Genomic DNA, 20,178 nt, shown 5'->3' with positions numbered 1-20,178 from the left:
ATAAAACTGAAAAACAAGCAAACATGCATAGAACAGGGGACAGCAGACAACAGTCACATTAGAATCCTGAAACCTGAAAGGTTTCTTTCTAATAATGTAAGGAAATTATTCCTGGTCAATATTATTCTGAAAACAATTTTTTTTTTTTTTTTTTTAAAAAAAAGGAAGGGGCTGTTAATTCTGATGTCTGTGCAGCAGAACTGTCACTGGGAAAATAAAATACAAGGGAATAAATTAAATTTAATGGCAACAAATACTTAATTTTTTAATTATGCAGAAGTACTAATAAGAATATATTCTATGTGACTTGTTAAATAGGGAACATAACTCAAAGTAAAGTTTTATCATGACACCAACTAAAATGACACATTTTCTTAAAATAACTGACATTATATATGAAAATACTGATCAATTTTCATGAAATTGTTTTCCAACCTGTAGTAAGGGCAGGAGTCCACTCCTGTTCACCTGTAGCACCCCAAAGGAGAATCAGACTCTTGTTAGCTGGCATACGTCTCTCGGATGTCCCAGAAGACAACAGATTGGGGCGCACTGATCCAGGGATCTTCACATCTACGATTCATTGTGCCATGCATTACACTAGCTACTACCAATCATTACAAAAGCATGCACAAATGTTGTGTGAAGAAATGCTGACATACACACTGCCGCAAAATGTATAAAGCAACTGATCGAACAGTCCACAGTTGTACTGCCAGTTCATGTTGGTGATCAAACATGTCACCATCATCAGGTGAACTGGTGAACTGAACTCCTGAGGGAAAGAAGCTGACTAGTATCCCATGGCCCCCGCGAGCCACTCCATCCACAATCCACACCCATGACCATGTGTTGGCAGTTGCGGAGATGCTATTGTCGGCATCTGTGATAGCACTGATGTGAGTTCTCTATTCGCCTTGGTTGCCAGGTCATTTGTTTGGTGAGAGTCTTCTTAATTACACTCAGTGCTGGTTATGAAGCCTTGTTACAATAATAGCCACAATTTCAGTTGATGAGATTATCCCTGGTACAAATTTCTATGCCTCTCTAATGACGGTGGAAGTCTGACCAAGATCCTGGTACATTCATACTCTATTATGTGATTCTTGGACAAACAGTGCTCTGTGAGTGCTAACTTGTTGGGATACAGCAGTCGAATGTGCCTCTGGTGTTCTCGGCAATGATCTTCGATGGTGCGCACTGTCTGTCTAGTATTTCTCTTCTCACATTGACATGGAATCTGGTATAAGCCAGCCTTCTGCAAACCTAGATCACCTTTGACACTTCCCAATAATGCTCATGTTTTATTGGGTGGGCAAAAGATGGTTTTTACTCAGTGCTTTTTCAATATGAATCCAATGTTTCCCGATAGTGCGCCAACGTACGGTATAAATGCAGTGGCTGCATATTCCTCCATTGCTTCTTCCGTGTCCACAGATTGTACTATTGTTGTGGTGTGGAAAGTGTGCCTAATCTGCCATTCTGGGTACACCTTTTTTTCAAAATACAGTTCTTAGATTCTCTAACTCCTGGGGGCAGACACTCTGTCTGAAATGGTGCGCGCCCTGTATACAAGTGTTTTTAGTACCACATTCCTATGTACCTCACTGTGCATTTTCTTCTGAGACAGCTCTTCTCTTGACCATGATGTCTAGGAATGGTAATCATCTTTCTGTTTTGGTCTCTAGAAGGAAGACTGCCATCCCTGGATGTCACAATCAAGAGAAGAGTTGATGGTACCATGGGCCATGATGTGCATCAGAATAAAATGCACACTAAACTGTATTTGCATGCAGAGAGCAGTCACCACCCTTGGGAGATGAATTGGGTACTAAATACACTGGTACATGGGGGATGCACCATTTCAGATGCAGAGTGTTTGCTCCAGGAGCTAGAGCAGCTCAGAATTGTATTCCGAAAAAACGTGTACCCAGAATAGCCGATTAGACATGCTCTCCACCCCACCATAACAGTAGAATCTGTGGAGACAGAAGAAGCGATGGAGGAAGAGGCAGCCATTGCCTTTATACTTGCACCGGCACACGATCAGGAAAAATCAGATGCATATTGAAGAAGCACTGAGTAAAAACTATCTTTTGCCCACCCAATAAAACGTGAGCATTATTGGGAAGTGTCAAAGATGATCTCAGTTTGCAGAAGACCGGCGAATACCAGATTCCATGGCAATGTGGAAAGACATTTATTGGACAGACAGTGTTCAGCATCAAAGTTCATTGCCAAGAACACCAGAGGCACACTTGACTGACATATCCCAACAACTTCGCAATCACAGAGCACTGTTTGTCCGAGAATCATGATGGAGTATGAACATACCAGGATCTTGGCACAGACTTCCAAATACTGGGAAAGCGTTGTTACAGAGGCCATAGAAATTCGTACCAGGTACAATCTCATCAACTGATATTGGGTTATAATTTTAGCAAGGCTTGGGAACCAGCGCTGAGTTTAATTAAGACGACTCTCAGCAAACAAAACAATCTGGTGACCAAGGCGAACAGAGAACATACATCAACGCCACCACAGACAATGATGCTAGCATCTCTATGACTGCCAATGTGTAGCTGTGAGTGTGAACACCAGATGGAGCAGCTCACGGGGCCAGGGAAGATTAGTCAGCTGCATGTCCTCAGGTGCTCAGTTTGTGAGTGCACTTGACGATAGCAACATGTTTGATCACCGAAATATTGTGCCATTGGACACTATTAACAGGCAAGACACCCATGGACTATTCAATCAACAAATATGCCAGGAGAAACTGAAGAATCATATAAAGGAACTGTTTGTAATATTTGAGACTTTTCTTATTATCTGTGAGCGATGAACATCACAATTTAAATCACATTGCCATACACTACTTTCTTTTTTATGATTAGTGTTTCTAAAATTTACATTTAATAGTTACTTGTTAGCAGTGACATTACTCCTCAATTTTCAACTACTAGGAACGTCACCAACACTTAACACAAAAATAATTCATCAGAAAACACTAGACAGGGAAGATAGCACATCTCTACAAAGTTTAATCTGTAGAAAACCCTGAAAATTAAAAAGGGGTGGGGGGAAGGGGGACAGGATATGAACGAAGACTAAAAAAATACAAAGAAGTCATAAAGTTGTTATTATAATACGTGAGGCATGTGAAAGACATATAGCAGTACTGCATTTTGCAGAAGGCAGTTGTGTTATAATGTCCTCAAGCATTTGACAATACTGTGTTGCCTCCAGTGATGTGTGGTAATATTTTACTAAAACCAATGGCTTGAATATTCAAGAAACTTCACTAATAAGTGAGAAAGAATGACTCATTATATGATTATAATGCAACATTGCCAGGTTGTGTCCATTTCATTAAGCAAGGTACAAATTACAGCAAATCTGTGAAATCAAAAACTGTGAAGAAACCTTAACATACAATAGTTCATCAAATCATCAGGGAAAATAGCTGACAATAATTTCAACAATTTCTACAGAAGGATCACTCAGCAGTAAACAAGTATCCAAAATCTACTGAAACCCAGTTAGAAAATGTTAAAATGATAACTACTCTCTATCATTTTAGTAACAAATGATCCACAAATAACTCACAATAACACAAACTCCACAAAGGTTTCTTTACATAAACTTCTTTTTATTAACTGTAGTTATAATTAATTTGAAAAGCAACGCAATTTCACCCATGATGCAATTTATTTCATGAAAATCTTTATGCACAAATAGGGTATTGCAATGCAAAATCTAGGCAACATTTATTCTCCATTCATAATCCAAAAAAATTCCTTTTTCAAGCATAAACAAACATGATAAACATGTAATTCCTACAAATAGAGGCATCTGATCTGACTAAATACAAAAACAGCCTGAAACTCAGTCTTACATAATCAAAATTATCAGCTAATTGGGGAAAGAAGTGAAGAGTAAAAGCAATGTTGGTGGGAAGACACAAACACACTAGGCCAAGTCATCCATGAACAGAACATTAATACCATATTCCAAATGACAATGAAAGTCTTAACTCAAAAAAAATCATTGAAACAGACAAAGTATTACAATCAAAGAGGTGGAGAATAGAATAACATGCGTGTGCTAAGAAATACCGGAAGTTGAATTAAATAAAAAAGGAAACAAATGAAAAAAGGTAAGTCAATTAGTTACAGTACTTGCTGTTAAAATTACAGCCCAAAACTAATATTTAACAAACAAAACAGAAAAAAGAAAGAAAATAAATCAATAAGCTGGAATATAGAAGAAACAGGTAGTGCAACTTTACTGCATGGGAGATAAGTTGGTAGAATGAGAAACCATAAAGTGAAAGGGGAAACACAACTTCTGCTCAAGTGGTGATTTTACAGTAAAAAAATCAGTATATGGCTTATTTCTATGCAACACAACCTACTACAACAGTGTGATGATAATCACTCAATTCCAGACAAATAAAGCATAAGATTTACAAATATTATAAATTGTTGATGCTGTATAAACATTTCAATTTTGGATGAAGCTGTGAGAGCCCAAGATTTTTGTTTGTGGCTGACATTGAGACCTATTTTATCAGAGGCACATGCACTTACGTAACGCTGCTCAAGAAACACCAAGAACAGGTCTGGTAGATGCAAGAATGAGGATAAAAGCCTTTTTTAAGATCCAAAAGTTGTTTGGTGGAGCGCAAACAATGGGAGGAGTTGAGGAGATAAGTGGTCAAAAGCTAGAAACACACAAATGCAAAGAAGAGTTATCCCAGAGGTGCAGCCTTGTAGAGGTGAAGGATGACTGGATGAGAGGAACGAAGAGGACAAGAGTGGGAGAAAGTGGTGAATAGAAGGGAGGGTGATGGCCAGGAACAGAAGAACAGCAAGGAAACAGTAGAAGAATATGTGAGCAGCAAGTCCAACTAGGAGCCAGGCACATGATGAAGTGGAGGTATGGGAGATGTGGAGGAGTGGGTGCAGATAGAACAGAGATAACGGGAGACCACATAGAGATCAGAATTAGTGTAAAATACTGGATAAAGTGATTGAGCTAGAGTGAAACAGAGAAATAGAAGGAAGAGAGGTAGAATCAAAGGGGCCAAGAGTGGGGTTGCGTGAAGGACAGAGGCTAGTGGAGTTTGAGCCCATGAAGATTATGAGTTCAAAGGTTTGCTATAAGGGCAATTCTTATCTATGAAAACCAGGAGGAGGAGAATAATCCAGGTGGCATGGGTTCTGAAGCAGTTGTTGAAGGTGTGCATATCTTATTGAGAAGTATATTGTGTCACTTTGTGTTTGACTTTGTTCTTGTTCACAGTTTTTGGATGACCATTTATTTAAGTTGACAGCCGGTTGATCATCAAGTCCAGCTAATAGAGGTTCAGATGTTACTGCAGAGTTGATCAAAACTCTTACTTCATCAGTCATATCCTGTGAAAGACTCGCATCCAAGACCTGTACTATACATTTACTCAGTATTCATTATTCCAGTCCCATCTCAGGTATATCACTCCCCTTAGAGGCAGGGCCATATGGGGTCATTTAGCAACAGTATCTCAATCCATATATATACTCTGCCTGACAAAACAAGTGAAGGATCCAGAAGGGGAGGAGGAAATTAAATGAGATCTCACAGGTTGAGAGGGTAGGTGTTGTTTCAGCAACTTCAAAATCATGTCAAATTTACAAAGGACTTGGCTGTACAATATTATTATTCATATTATTATTATTATTATTATTATTATTATTATTACAAATTGTGGGGTGCTCAACAATGTGGTTATCAGCACCCTTGCAAATTCCCAATCTTTCCACAGTCCAGTCTCACCAATTTCCTGAATGTTGATGAGATGATGATGACAACACAAACAACCAATCCCCAGGTGGAGAAAAATTCCCTTGGAAGGCTTTCATTAAGCTGTTTCATCCTTTCCCTGAGGCAAGTTGATCCACAGCTGTTGTGACTGGTTTTTGATATCCTATATACTGGCACTGGGACAGAGCTGATGATTGAGCTGGTCCCACAAATATACTATACAGGGCAGATTTCTGGCTTTTACTGGCCTCCAGTACACCTCAGCAAGCAGTTCATGGACACACATATCATGTGTGGACAAGCACTGTCCTGTTGAATAATTGCATAATGATCATGGTGCATGAGCGGTAACACATGTGGGAACAGGATGATGATGACATGAGAAAAATATTTTCGTATTTTTAAAGTAGTTTTTTTTTTTTTCGTTGAAAGAAAATTAAGAAGTGAAAAGCAAAGGGAAATAAGTGTGAAAAATGGAAAATATGAAAAGGTTTTCAAAGACTGGTACCTCTCCAAAATTTGTTGACTTACATGATTTGATGAAGCAATATGTTTTAAGCTACAAAACTCATCTTCAGGCTTCATGGCAATACAAAAATATTTATAAAAACTTCACATAGATAGGAGGTGGAATCCAAAATTTTTGGGACTGGTGCTGCCATCTGGAAAGTAGTAGTAGTAGAAGATCTTTGCACCACTAGGTGGCGAGAGCTGCATATCTGATGACTCAGTGTGCAGAGTGGCATTCAGCTGGGAGGGCGTGTTGTGCGTTCACAGTGATTTCCGTAATACTCTGTGTTTGGTGTGTGACGATTTTAAAATGGATTCATGAACAGAACAGCGCATTTGTATCAAATTATGTGCAAACCTCGGGTAAAGTGTTATAGAGACCCCTGCAATGATTCAACAAGTGTTTGGGGGGACAGAGTATGAGAGCAACAATTGTACCGGGGGAAGAGACCAGGCTCTCCAAGAGACAAAAAAGCGAGACAGGTGAAGAGCAAAGTGAAGAGCATGATCATTGTTTACGTTGATACCAAGGGAATATTGTCCCAACCGATCAAACAGTGAATTCCGCATACTATTGTGACGTTTTGCGAAGGCTCCATGAAAACGTGCGGTGATCATAGCCCGAGCTTTGACGTCAAGGGAACTGGCTACTGCATCACGACAATGTGCCATCAGACACCCTTGCTCACAAGGACCTTTTTCGCAAAAAGCAACATGGCGGTTGTACCCCACCCACCATACTCACCAGATTTGGCACCTTGTGACTTTGCCCTATTCCCAAAACTGAAACTCAAGTTGAAAGACCATCGTTCAACACTCTAGAGAGGATTCAAGAAGCATCGCTGGTGGTGATAAACACCCTCAAAGAACAGGACTTCCAGAGAACGTTTGACCAGTGGCAGAAGCGCTGGGGCTGGTGTGTACGTGCAGATAGGAACTACTTCGAGGGTGACGGTGACCAATAGTCCAAAAGTATCGATTTTCAACAGATGGCAGCACCAGTCCCGAAAATATTGGATAGCACCTCATATTAATGATACTGCAGGTGTCAAAAGCTCCTATTTCTTCAACTTCAATTCAATACGATTAAATTAGAAAACACATAATAATTAAGAATAAATCTGTAGCTATTTTCCAATAGCAATATCTTTGTAAGTTCTTAAATAAGTTTTATACTATCATTCTTAATACCTGTCGCAGTCCCGCTCACTATAATGTATTTCATCAACCAACATCAACATCAGAGATGTGATAGAAAAATATACAGAAGATGTTGCAAGTTACTGATAACACCAGGGCTGACACTTCAAACAACATTTGTTTTGACCGCTATCTTGTTGCCATCTTACTTCTGCTACATGGTATAGTTAATTGTGATGTCACATTTTAATGTTATTACAGTTCTTGCCTATCAAACTCTTCTGAAGCACTGAAAGTTCAAAGACTCCTGAGAGGTTTTCCGCAGTTACCCATTACTAGTAACACTACTAGGTGCTGTGTTTTACAGAGAAGCTCTAAATGAACATCTAAAGGAGTCTGAATGTCACTGAAATTTTTGTCGTTCAGATATTCGAGTCACTGGTATTTCTTGGGACTTACCAAAAGACCTTATCTTATAGTAGTCTGCCCACACTTCAGATAACATACCTCTTAAAAGACTTCAGAAATGAAACAATGTATATCACCTGATGGTGTAAATTTTGGAAATTCCCTTTGCTTAATACAGCATTCAAACCACTGCAATTGTTACACAGAATCTTACTTTTTCCTAATATATCTTCAACCTCTTTCCTTACTTCTCATTTTGCATCCTCTTTACTTAAATTAGTATTATCACGTGATACCTCTTTTGTAATATTTAAGCAATCGGCACTGCTACTAGTTGTTGATCCATCACTTATGAGTTTAGTAACTGACAATGTGGATTTAGTCTCAAAAGGCTCCTTAGGTTTACTGTGTAACCATTGTTTTGTAGTTCCCATTCTAACTCATGTTCTTGCAAGCTAAGTTCTAGCTCCATAACAATTATGGAAATTGAAACTATATTCTTTCTTATAAATTTGCATAAATGCCTTTAATTTCTAATAATTCTTTCTCTAAAATTTGTGGTTTTTGAATTAAATTGTCTTGTTCAGATATCATCATATGTAAATGTTCTATTTTACCAGCTAGCTTTCCTTTGAAGATTTCGAATTACTGATTGCATGAACCCTTCCACGTTTTGATTATCCTCTAAGAAAACAGTGTTACATTATACAAATGTATAAGTAAGTCTTAAATGAGTAGTTGACTGTTGACATTACTAAGTTAATACTGTTTATGACAAAATTACGTCTACGCCTTTCTATCAATTTTATCGTCAATATTAATTATGTGTGATTTGTTTTTATCATTTAATCCAAAGAAACTACTACCCAACTAGGATTAACTTTAATCCTCCAGCTCCTCTTCCACTAAGATGAAACTTATAATTCTTGTTCATTTATACGCTACTAAAGTATGTGATTTTCCCACCAGTTCACTACACCCATCAGAATTATTACTTATAAAATCATAAAAAATCTCATATCACAATTGTGTCATTTGCAAACTTATGAACAATGGTTAACAAGATTCAAGCAGCCACAGAAATGAAGGTAACTGAACATGCCTGAAGAAAACAGAAATTTCATATGAACAAATATGACCACAGCATATAACCAAGAATGTATATAACAACTTTAATATCTATGTTACCTTTTTTTTAAATGTGTTGGTATCGTAATTGTAGCCTGAAGATCATAGTTGTTCCTTGAGATATGTTACTTCATTTAATTGCTTAAGTAATTCAACAAATTTTATGGCTGGTAGTGGTTTCTCAAAAATCTTTTTATATTTCTGGCTTCAAAAAGACGTAAAGTTACAGGAAATAGCTGGATCATAAGTGACACATACAGATAACACAGCCAAATAGTCAAACAGTTTTCTTCTCCTTATTTGTTCTCATAATTTTCATCTTCTTTCTCTTTGCCTCTTTTTACTGATATTGGTGATTTGCTGGTTTACTGTGTACATATTAAAACTCCAAATTAACAAATTCATGATTCAATTCCTGCTGCCCTCCATCCGTCTAATGAGAGACAATTCTGTGTAGCTGAAAAGTCATGAGGGTTTGTATTTTACATAAAACTGAAGATGTCCTCATAAGTTTCTGGATCACAGTAAAACTAGAGCATACTACATGCAATAGGATCATATCTACTAAATGTATATAGCATTTAAACTAAACTTCACGTTGACATGTTTCATTTGTCAGTTGCAACTTTTGACTCTTTAAATATAGGACTTCTCTCAACTGATCAGGGTTTGAAGCAAATGTTTCTTCTTTCTTTTCAGTTGTAACCAATTCATTTACCTGGTTCTGAAAGCATGACATTCAAAGTATTCCTTTTTTCAGTCGTACAACTGTGTGGCAGCTATTCTCTAACAAAGGTCTGTTGGTAAGTAGGCACTCCTCTTCTACTGCTAAGGGATAAATCTACTACATTTAGATCAGCACTTTTCACATTAAATATTGGTATGGAGATTAAAAGGTACAAGCAGGACTGTAAGGAGGATTATCAGCTTCATATCAAAAGTTGTATCATAAGAAGAGTCAAGTTCTTGAAAGCAGTTTGAAAATCAAAAATGTTTGCAGAAAGGTAACATTACAAATACCTAAACAAGAGTATATGACAAAGGTAAGGTAATCAAAAACAAATTCAAAAAAGTGCTCTTTCTGCACATCAGTAAAGAACATCCATAATCTGAGCCATCAAATGTGCTAAAAGTAGATCAGAAATGGAATTTGTAAGACTGCTAAGAAAGGAGTCATTGTTGTGACAAAACATTTGAAGAGAAAGAGTTAATTATTCCACAAGATAAAGACTATGCATATTCTCTTTATAAGGATACTGTTTATCTTAAAGACAGCCAATTACAAAAGCCATCTGGGCATCTGACAATACTATTCAAAAAGGAGAATTTTAAATTCATTAGTTGTAGCAACCCAAACATTCCTACACCTCTGTCACCACTACCACTGTGCATGTCTCACATTTGAGTAGCATGCTGTTCAGCTGCTCCTTATTCCCACCAGAGGTCACCGACCATGGTAAAGGGCCTCGAATGCCTGCAAACAATAGTCAGCAGCCCCTAGAAGGCAAATGCTCTTCATATTGTCTTGCACTGGGTCCAGCTGATAGTCTTGTAGCCTTCACTAAACTGTATTATACTACTTATATTCATGTTGTCACACCGTTTACTAATAAACAGTGAACGTCTCATAACCATGCTATATTTTGTTCAGAGTTAGAACATTATCGGCAATGATATATGATAAACGACATATGTGCATTTTGAAAAACAAAATTAAAACTACAGGATGTAGAGAGACGAAATACATTTATTTATGTATGTACTACATTCCTCCTATAGTACTGGATCAATTTCAAACGAACTTGGTACATACACCACTTGCTATTAGGAAAGGAGTACTGTGGGAGTTAGAAGCACCTACCTCTCAAAGGTGTAGAATGTGAGACGGGAGTGTAATGCACTGCATGCAGTGAGAGCACTTAGCAAACGTATGACAAATTTCACAAATAAGTTCAAAAATGACAAAACTTTTTCTTACTGACAACCCAACTCCCAGGCATAGTGGCAGGTCGAAATACTGCCCAGAATATAACTCTGAATTTCTGACAGAAGAGCAAGGGTGGGCTGTTGGTGGACTCTGGTAATGGCAAACGGTTCCGTAGAGGAAGTGGCAGTGTTCTGACTGCCAGTACAGGAGCAATCAGGTGGAAGTCCAGGGGTCACGGCCAGTGTTGGTACAGTTATGGTGAACTCCTAGTGATGACTGATGCATCGCACACAACCTTGCGTACTTATCGTGATGTGCTCCAGTGGGCTAGTGTTTCAATGCTGGTTCTTGATGCTGAATTCATGGAAGTGTTCCATTTTGCTAGCTACTGTGAACCATCTAGAACAGAGCAATGGTCTGGGTCTGTTGTAATTGGTAGCATGTGTCAAGCTGGACTGGCTTCCCAAAGACTAGCTCCAGGACATTGTCATGCGGAATGGTCTCACAGAAGCCTTGCTGTTGCTGAGGGGTGCTGATAGAACAGGGGCAACAGCTGGATGCACCCAATGTCTGTGGCTTGCGGCCAGATTTCGGTGCTCCAAGATTCACTACAGGTCATCTTATTACATTTCTCCCCTTCCATGATGAAAATTACTTCTGTCAGAAACATAGTCATTGGATTAATTATAATTACATACTGTTCAAATTTGCATTCCCAGTGTTGGTTTATCCTTATCATTTACACTTCCTTTCCTTTTTGATCAGGCTAGCACTTCTCTCACACCTGAGCCTGTATGTCCTCATTTTGCACTCTCTTCATTTTAATTCATTTTCTGAGTTCAGTTAGCGGCTACATTATTTCACATTTTGGGAAGGTGACAGAGTTCAGGAAAAGTATACTGTCTGCGAAACTTACTAGCCTCTTCACTTAATCTTTACATGCTAAAAATCTCATCTCCCATGTTCTCTTATCATATATATCGCATACATCTAGTACTTAACAAGGAAAAAGTCAGGAAAAATTCTCATATATCACATTAAGATACAGCCAGCATTTACAAAACACTATTACTCTTCGTGGTACTGACACCAAAACAAAACCAGGCATTCCTTACATTAATCTTTATGAATACCGTACTAATTCATTGTGTTATCACTACAATAGAAATCAGTAATGAAAATTTTCTATAAAATAAAGGGGCCAATGGCAGTATTTCCATTGTTGTATTCTTACTCATACTGATGGGGCAAAACTCTGTAACCTCATCCTTGTAAATCTAACTTCTCATCTTCACAATAGATCTGCAATACTTCATAATATATCTCAATATCTTCTCAAACAGACATCTATCATTACAAGAGGAAACAAGCAGTTCAATAGCCCTGCTTCACTTCACTGAGCTCTACAATACCATGGAATTACTTCCTGGACCTAAGTAATTTTTCAGCTACCCTCAAGTGCCTGTAATACATTTTGCTGAGAGACTACATCCTGAGCTACCTTCCTGCCCATAAGACACCCTTGAAGAATTTCATAGAATTTTCCCATCACAATCCTAATGAACTTTTTGATGGCAATACAAACAAATCACTGTGTGTGACTCAGGGCATGAAGCTGGAAGTCTTTGCAAATTAGACTGTGTACAAGTTACTGCTATTAGAGGTTCAGCTCTTGGACCTGCACCAAACGCTACAACTGAGTCTACACCAGACATACTGAACAACAAAGACACAAGGCTACAATGATAAAAAATACACAATGTACGGATTCCATGAGTGAAAAAAGTTGTGCTACAACTCACATCTGTTGTTGTCCCTTTTGAATATTAAGCACACTATCTTCCATCCATCCACTTCCCTTCTACCTTCAGAAAGGTGCTGCTACAGAGCTATTGCGTTGGCTGCTCTCTTCTGGTTGTCCATCCCCATCATCTTGATTGTCATCACCACCAACGTCCTGATCTTCATCTCCATCTTCAGCAGTCTTCCTGACACCAGTTGTTAAGGATGGGTAAAAGTTTACTACTGGAGAGGTCAACCGATATGGTAGAAGGTCATGGTGTCTCAGCAGTGTGGTGATGGCACTGCCCAGAGTCAAAGTCTTGACCAACGGTTGGAGAGCAATAGTGAGCTGCTGGAGTAATGATGATTGCCCAGGACAAGTAGTGAGGCAGAGGTCTGTGGGTTGCAATGGGTGACGGCAGTTGCAGTGAAGACTTCAAGGCTAATTCAGTAGAAATCGTAGTGATGACTGACACATGGCAAGCATCCCGGGTGGCCCTGCTGTGGCAATCATGAAGTATTCAGCTGGTCCAAGGTTTAAATGCTAGTGCTCAGTGCTGAATTTGCAGAAGTGCTGCATTGGCGGGCCACTGCATACCATCTGTAACTGGGCAATGGCTGGAGTCTGGCACAATCAGCACTTCACATTGATGACAAGGAAGCCAGACAAACCAGAGTGGTTCCTTGAAAGCTTGATCCAAGGCGTTGACACCCAGAACAGAGTCACACAACTCTTGCTGCTGCTGAGGGGTGCTGATCACGCAGGGGCAACTACCAGATGCAGCCGATGTCCATGGCTTGTGGCTTGGTTTCAGCACTCAAAGATCTGCTACAGTACATCCCGTTACATTATATAAGGAGACAGGCTCCAAGAGACCAGCACTTTGCAAAAGGCTGTATGGACAGTATATGCTTTCCAAAATGGACACACGGCATGCTGAAATGGCTAGAAACCTGGGAAGATTTTACTGCAAAGACACATCACAAAAACCTTCATTTGCATAAACTTGAAATTGGTCTACTGCATAGTGAGGGATGAATCCATCAGCATTATTGTCATGTAACTGAATGACAGTATGTCTAGTGGCATCTGTCTCTGAATAATAAAATATCACATACTTAAATTTGTGAAATGAGTAAACAACGCTGAGATGACAATACATTCACCAGCTCTATGACAATAGGAAACAATTGTCAATTTACACCCAGTTTGGTTATGACAATATTTTATCTTCCTTCATATGAATTATTTCACTGGCAGTGGGTGAAATCCTGATATTGTTGAATACAGTACAGGTTGAGAACAGAAGGCTCTTTATAATCTAGACAAAATGTTAAAGTCTCCAATTAACGCTCACCATTCTGTATACAAGGAGTGAAACTGGATCAATAGTAAAGAACACAGACTGGAAATCTCAAGATTCTGACAGTCGACTGCTGAAGCATTCATAGGTAAGTACCGGAATTCATTGCTCTACAGAAGAACTGTTGTACTCAAATTACACTCAAAAGTTAGATCTGGATGAAACTTAAAATAGAGCACTCTTGAATAGTTAACAAGACATGAAACATTTATCAAAACAATAGGTTAAATTATCTGGGAGGGGATGCATTCATTACAATTAATAAAAATATGTTATCAAACAAGATCGAAAATCAATCTGATTGTGACTTATCTGAACACGAGTAACTAGACTAGATGCCAAATTAGTTACTGGAAGCTTTTACTGGACATCTAATTCTAATTCAGCAGTTAATTGCAGACCCATTCAAATTTTAATGAAGTGTAAGTTCCATCGTTTGGAAGAACCTTAATTCAGCAAATGCAGTAGGAGGAGACTTTAACCTACTGAGTGAATTCTATGCATTCACTGCCAGTGGAATATTGAGGCAACCTTCTGAAATAGTTCTGAATGCTTTCTCTGAAAACTGTCTTGGACATTTACCATGCACTTCCAGAAATTAAGAGACCTCGATTGCTTAAAAAGTCAAAAAGGCAATATATGTATGAAAAATTTACAAGTTCACAAATATACATCAAACACTACATATCAATGTAGTTGCCTTTATTCTCACTGCATTTTGTGACATGAGGATAAGCTTTCTGTCACTTTCATTTAAAAATAAGTTTCACACTTCCTCTTTGGTCCTTTGCTTGACAGTGCTCTGGATCTCATCTTCAGTAGAAAGCCTATTTCCAACTGTAAACAAGATGTAAATCTGGTCACATATCGGGGCTGTGAGTGGGGTGACTGACGATGTCCCATCTGAATGAATTTGAGTTGCTTGGTGGCGCTGGCTGTGTGAGAATGTACACTGACATGCAACAAGCATACACTGTCATTAAAATTTCTCTCCTATTGTTCTGTATCATCCTCAATAGTTTTTCTTACGGCTTCATAGTGCACCAGTAAATGATTCCCCCATGGACAGAAATTCAATGAGGAGAAAGGCCTTATGGCCTCAAAAGACAAAGGCCATGACTTTTCAGGCCAAAACAATTGTTTTAAATTTATTTGTTTGTGGTGATGAGAGATGTTGCCACTGTAAAGTCGTCTTTTCACCTCAAGGGTGAAGAGGCTCATCAATGTTTCATTGCCAGTTGCAACAGTTCAAGGAATTGTTCACACTCCAGTTCGAAGGGCTCGAGAAATTCCTGAAGAAGTGATTACCTTGACTTTTTTGTTGATCTTTGAGCTGTTTTGCTACCCACCTCACACAAAATTTTTGAAAACAAAGTTTCTCAGTAATGATTTGATGCAGAAGAGATCTGGAGATTTCTTGAAACACAGTGTTCATAGTAAAAGTCAACTGACAGTCACAAGGAATCATTTCTTTGACTTTTTTGACCATCTCATCAGTCACAACTGTGGGATTTTCACTCCTTTGTTAAGTTCTGCCAACTTTAGACCCAAGACACCACTTGTAAACTTTAGTACAATTCGTCACATCCCCATGAGCAGTTTTGATTCAGTGCACTTCCCTTTCCAAGAAGAAACCAGATTACTCCCCTCACCTGTGGTGAAATTCAGAATACAGACCCTCATTTCAACACAGTGGTACAGCAAGAATTTTAAGCTGACTGAAACTGTTAAATGTTATGTCTCGCCATATTGACAATATTAGTACAGCAGCAGGTATTAGTGACCATTGTGGTATTAATGCCATTCAGGAGAGATTGTTGCATTATAAGTTCTCAAATGGTTGTAGACAAGCTGACAGGCAAAGATAGTAGAAATTCTTGCTTTTGCTACAACATGTAACGACTTCCATGATTGTATATCAGTGATAGATTTTTGTGAGAATCCTAGAAAATTCTAATCCTATTTGAAAACACTATACGAGTCCAAAGCTATCAGGCACACATCAGTCAGTCGGGTGGAGAAATAAAAGATAGAAAAAGGAAGTCAGTCTTAAACCACAAATTTTAAAAAAACTAGTTGATGCCAAATAATGCACCTGGCTCTTATGGCATCCCAATTTGTTTTTGGGTGGACATGACAGTCTCAATAACTTTGAAGGAGGATATTTCCCAGCTGTATTTCAAATCACTTCATTTGCAATAGCGGTTTTGGACACATCCCATTCTCAAGTGTATCTACACAGCAGGGGTGGATATATTGTCCTCATCTTGTAAAAAAATCGTTTGGTACTGGTTGATGGACTGAATTCCTTCTTAATTTGTACTCTGTAGGCTTGGTCTCTTACTTAGTTCCATTTTATCATGAATCTCTCAGACAGTCTCAAATGGCTGGAAAATGGTACAGGTCACTCCCTTTTATGTAAGAGCAAAAGTATGAATGCAGAAAATTATAGATCAATATCCTAACATCAATCTACTGCAAAATCCTTCAGCACATTCTCAGCTAAAGTATAATAAATTTTTTAGAGGGAGGAAAAGTATACAGGCAGTAACCCCTCCCCTTTCCATTTGTGAATGGAAAGGGCATGACAAGCAATAGTACGAAGTTCCTTCCCCCATACACCATGTAGTGGCTTGCACAAAGTATGTAAATAGATGTAAAAACGGAGCACACCATGTCTGAAGATGTTGTAAGAGCTCCTACAACATTATATTAAAAATGCAATAAGTTTGACTCCTCTTATTAATCTCACAAAATTACAGAAGAAAGGTATATCAAAAAAGCAGAACTGTTTTACAGTAAAATTAGCACTGCCCGCAACAGGTTTAAAATGGGGCAGCACTGAGCCACTAGCCTTGTTCCTAAATCATTTCATTCAATGTTTTATCACATTTAATGGGCACACAAAATTTCATTCTACTTCGAAAAAGAGTAAAACAGAGTGAACATAGTTACCGTCATTTGGAGTCTCATACAAATTTAATTGAGGACAATGCTTCAGATGTGCAATATGAAGAACACACTGAATGCATATTCTGTGTGGTCACTTCTCTGAAAACTTAGAAAAATGGGCACAGAGTGTGGAATGCTTTGGGCTCTTGAGGAACACTAACACTTTGCCATCCGGTGACACCACAGTGTTGCCATGTGCGAAATAGCAGTCAACAGCCAGTGATACCACAGTGGTGTCGTGAGCATAGTATCACGCAGTGGCCGGTGACAGCACTTTAATATCTTTTTCATTCTATTGGTGTTTAGTTTAGGTAACAATAAGTTACACACATCAACAAGTCTTTTGTTTTTATAAGTGCTTGTGCACTTTCATCATGGCAGATGAAAGAGACGATACAATTATTTACAATGAATGCGCAGACATCTTGTCTGATGTTCCAGATGACTTGGCCGATTGGGAAGAAGACATTGGATATCAAAAAAATGAAAGTGAAGCAGCATCGTCAGAAGGTAGTGAAATAGGGCCAGGAAGAATTTGGCGAATGCTACGGTTGCCAACTGATTCAGATGGATCTGACAGAGAAGACAGACTATGATTTACTCAGGACCAATAATAAATTAGAACAATCTCCGGTTCCACACACATTTCCCAAAGATACACAGAGCATCATGGATATCGTAGAATTATATAATGGTAACAATCTATTTGTTAAAAACAAAGATTCCATGACTTACCAAGCGCGAAAGCGCTGGTAGATAGACACAATAAAAAAACACACAAACACACAAACAAAATTTTGAGCTATCGCAACCCACGGTTGCTTCGTCAGGAAAGAGGGAAGGAGAGGGAAAGATGAAAGGATGTGGGTTTTAAGGGAGAGGGTAAGGAGTCATTCCAATCCCAGGAGCGGAAAGACTTACCTTAGGGGGAAAAAAGGACAGGTTTACACTCGCACACACACACACATATCCATCTACACATATACAGACACATATGTCTGCTTGTGTCGGTATGTGTGTGTGTGTGTGTGTGTGTGTGTGTGTGTGTGTGTGTGTGTGTGTGTGTGTGTGTGTGTACCTGTCCTTTTCTCCCCCTGAGGTAAGTCTTTCCGCTCACAGGATTGGAATGACTCCTTACCCTCTCCCTTAAAACCCACATCCTTTCATCTTTCCCTCTCCTTCACTATTTCCTGACGAAGCAACCGTGGGTTGCGAAAGCTCGAAATTTTGTGTGTGTGTTTGTGCGTTTTTTTTATTGTGCCTATCTACCAGCGCTTTCCCGCTTGGTAAGACACGGAATCTTTGTTTTTAACATATTTTTCCCATGTGGAATGTTTCTTTCTATTTTATTTATAACGATCTATTTGAATATTTTAGCAATGAAACCAACAATTATTACAGTCAAAATAGCAATAGAAGGAAACTGGATTTAAAAAAAAATGACAAATTTGTCTACGTTAGGGGACCTGAACTTAGAAAATGGTTTGGGCTTGCTATCCTTATGGAAATTGTAAATAAAGCACATTATCATTTTTACATTTTTCCGACAACAGTATACCAGATAATGCCAATGGCTTTTCAAAGTGCAATTCGTAATTGATTATTTTTCCCAAAAGTTTAAAGAAACGTTTAATCTAAGAGAAAACAACTCAATTGACGAAGGAATGATATCGTGATACTGACAGTTAGATTTTAAATTTTACAGTCCATTGAAAATTATGAAATATGGCATACTCATTCGGATGCTGTGTGATTAGAGTATGGAATACATTTCCTCATTCAAGATATATTCCAACACTGGACAACTTTTAGCAAAAACAGTGATGGAACTACTGACAACTTATCATGGAAAGTGGCATCACCTCTACATGGATAATTAATATAACAGTGTAGAACTTGCAGAGAAGTTACTTGAAAACAAAATTCGAGTCTGTGGAACAATACGGCAAAACAGAGGATTTCCGGAAAAATTAAAGCACGCAAAAGTCAATGTGTTTGAAGCTTGTCATCAACGGAAAGGTGAAAAGCGGCCGGCGACAAGCCAAGTAACCCGAATTAGTGCTGCCAGTGCCAAGCAAATAAATTTGTACGAGACATATGGACGGCAAAGTGCTAACTTCAAAAAGAGTTTTTGTATGCTATGACTGCACTTCTTTTGCACCTTAAACAAAGATGGAGAGGCAGTAAGGAAGAGAATATTATTTTTTGGGTTCACCTGTTCTTACAATTGGTGATATTAAGTGCTTTCTCTGACTGTCTCACATTAAGACACCATTTTTATTTTGAGTCAAACTGACTTGTTTCTAATTTTTCAAATTTACATATAAGTGTTAAATAACATGAATTCAGTTCATATAATTTAAAAGTACAATGACTTCATGTAAACTTCCAATTAACAAACAGAGAGTTATATCAAGTGTTGTCATATAAAGTGGAGCAATGTGAGACAAGAAAAGTTTCACATCAGGGTATCCAAGATCTATTCACCATTGGCATCAATTATCTTCTTCATCAGACAAGGCATGGAGGTAGTTAACCCCTGTAAAGGTGTGTAATCACCGGTGGCATTCTTTCATGTATCCAACCCTAGGACATGCAGATGGACAGGTATGCATAGGGCCGGTGTTGACCAGTGTATATTCAGTGGGTTACTTGGCCTATAAATTTTAAATAAGATTTGAATCCAGCACTCGAACAACCCAGTTGAACAGGTAGACATTAGCCAGTTGTGAAAACCATTGCTGAACAATCTGACTCTTGTGAAATGCTGTGTTGTCCAACTGAAACTGGATCAGTCCAGTGGGATCACATCCTCACAATTGGCACCACAGTATGTTTCATAACATGCATGTATTGACTCACAGGAAGATCATACAATCAATGAAGTATAAGTACACCTAACCCATCTGATAATGTCCAGCTCCTGCACAAGATTGTGATGCAGCAAATGTTGTACCATGTATTGGGTCGGATTGTCCTCCCTGTGACCTGTAGAACACTACCAGACCATCATTCACTCAGTGACATATTGCCTCATCTGTAAAGATGACATGGTGCCAGTCACAGTCTACATTCACTTCAATGAACACAAGCCTATTATAAAGTATGTGATCATCAGGAAGGGCCTCTTCATTTGCAGCCCTATGGGCTGAGAGGCCAAAAACC

The 20,178-nt window shown here is 38.5% G+C and overlaps 1 protein-coding gene across 10 annotated transcripts in view; it reads right to left on the bottom strand.

Annotated features, from left to right (window-relative positions):
* The window catches only part of LOC126275021 (GATOR complex protein Iml1), a 520,849-nt gene that overhangs the window by 338,685 nt on the left and 161,986 nt on the right, over positions 1–20,178 (bottom strand). For 7 of the 10 annotated variants that reach the window (XM_049977169.1, XM_049977163.1, XM_049977164.1 and 4 more), the window contains exon 14: positions 436–573. The exons of the other annotated variants lie outside the window; for them this stretch is intronic. In XM_049977169.1, the coding sequence (XP_049833126.1) occupies positions 436–573 (138 nt within the window). The remainder of the gene's footprint in view (positions 1–435; positions 574–20,178) is intronic. 10 annotated transcript variants of the gene reach the window in all.

The sequence above is a fragment of the Schistocerca gregaria genome, chromosome 1 (assembly GCF_023897955.1).
Source record: "Schistocerca gregaria isolate iqSchGreg1 chromosome 1, iqSchGreg1.2, whole genome shotgun sequence".
NCBI classification, from domain to species: domain Eukaryota; kingdom Metazoa; phylum Arthropoda; class Insecta; order Orthoptera; family Acrididae; genus Schistocerca; species Schistocerca gregaria.
Note: the sequence above shows the minus strand (reverse complement) of the source record. Positions and strands in the feature narration are given on the sequence as shown.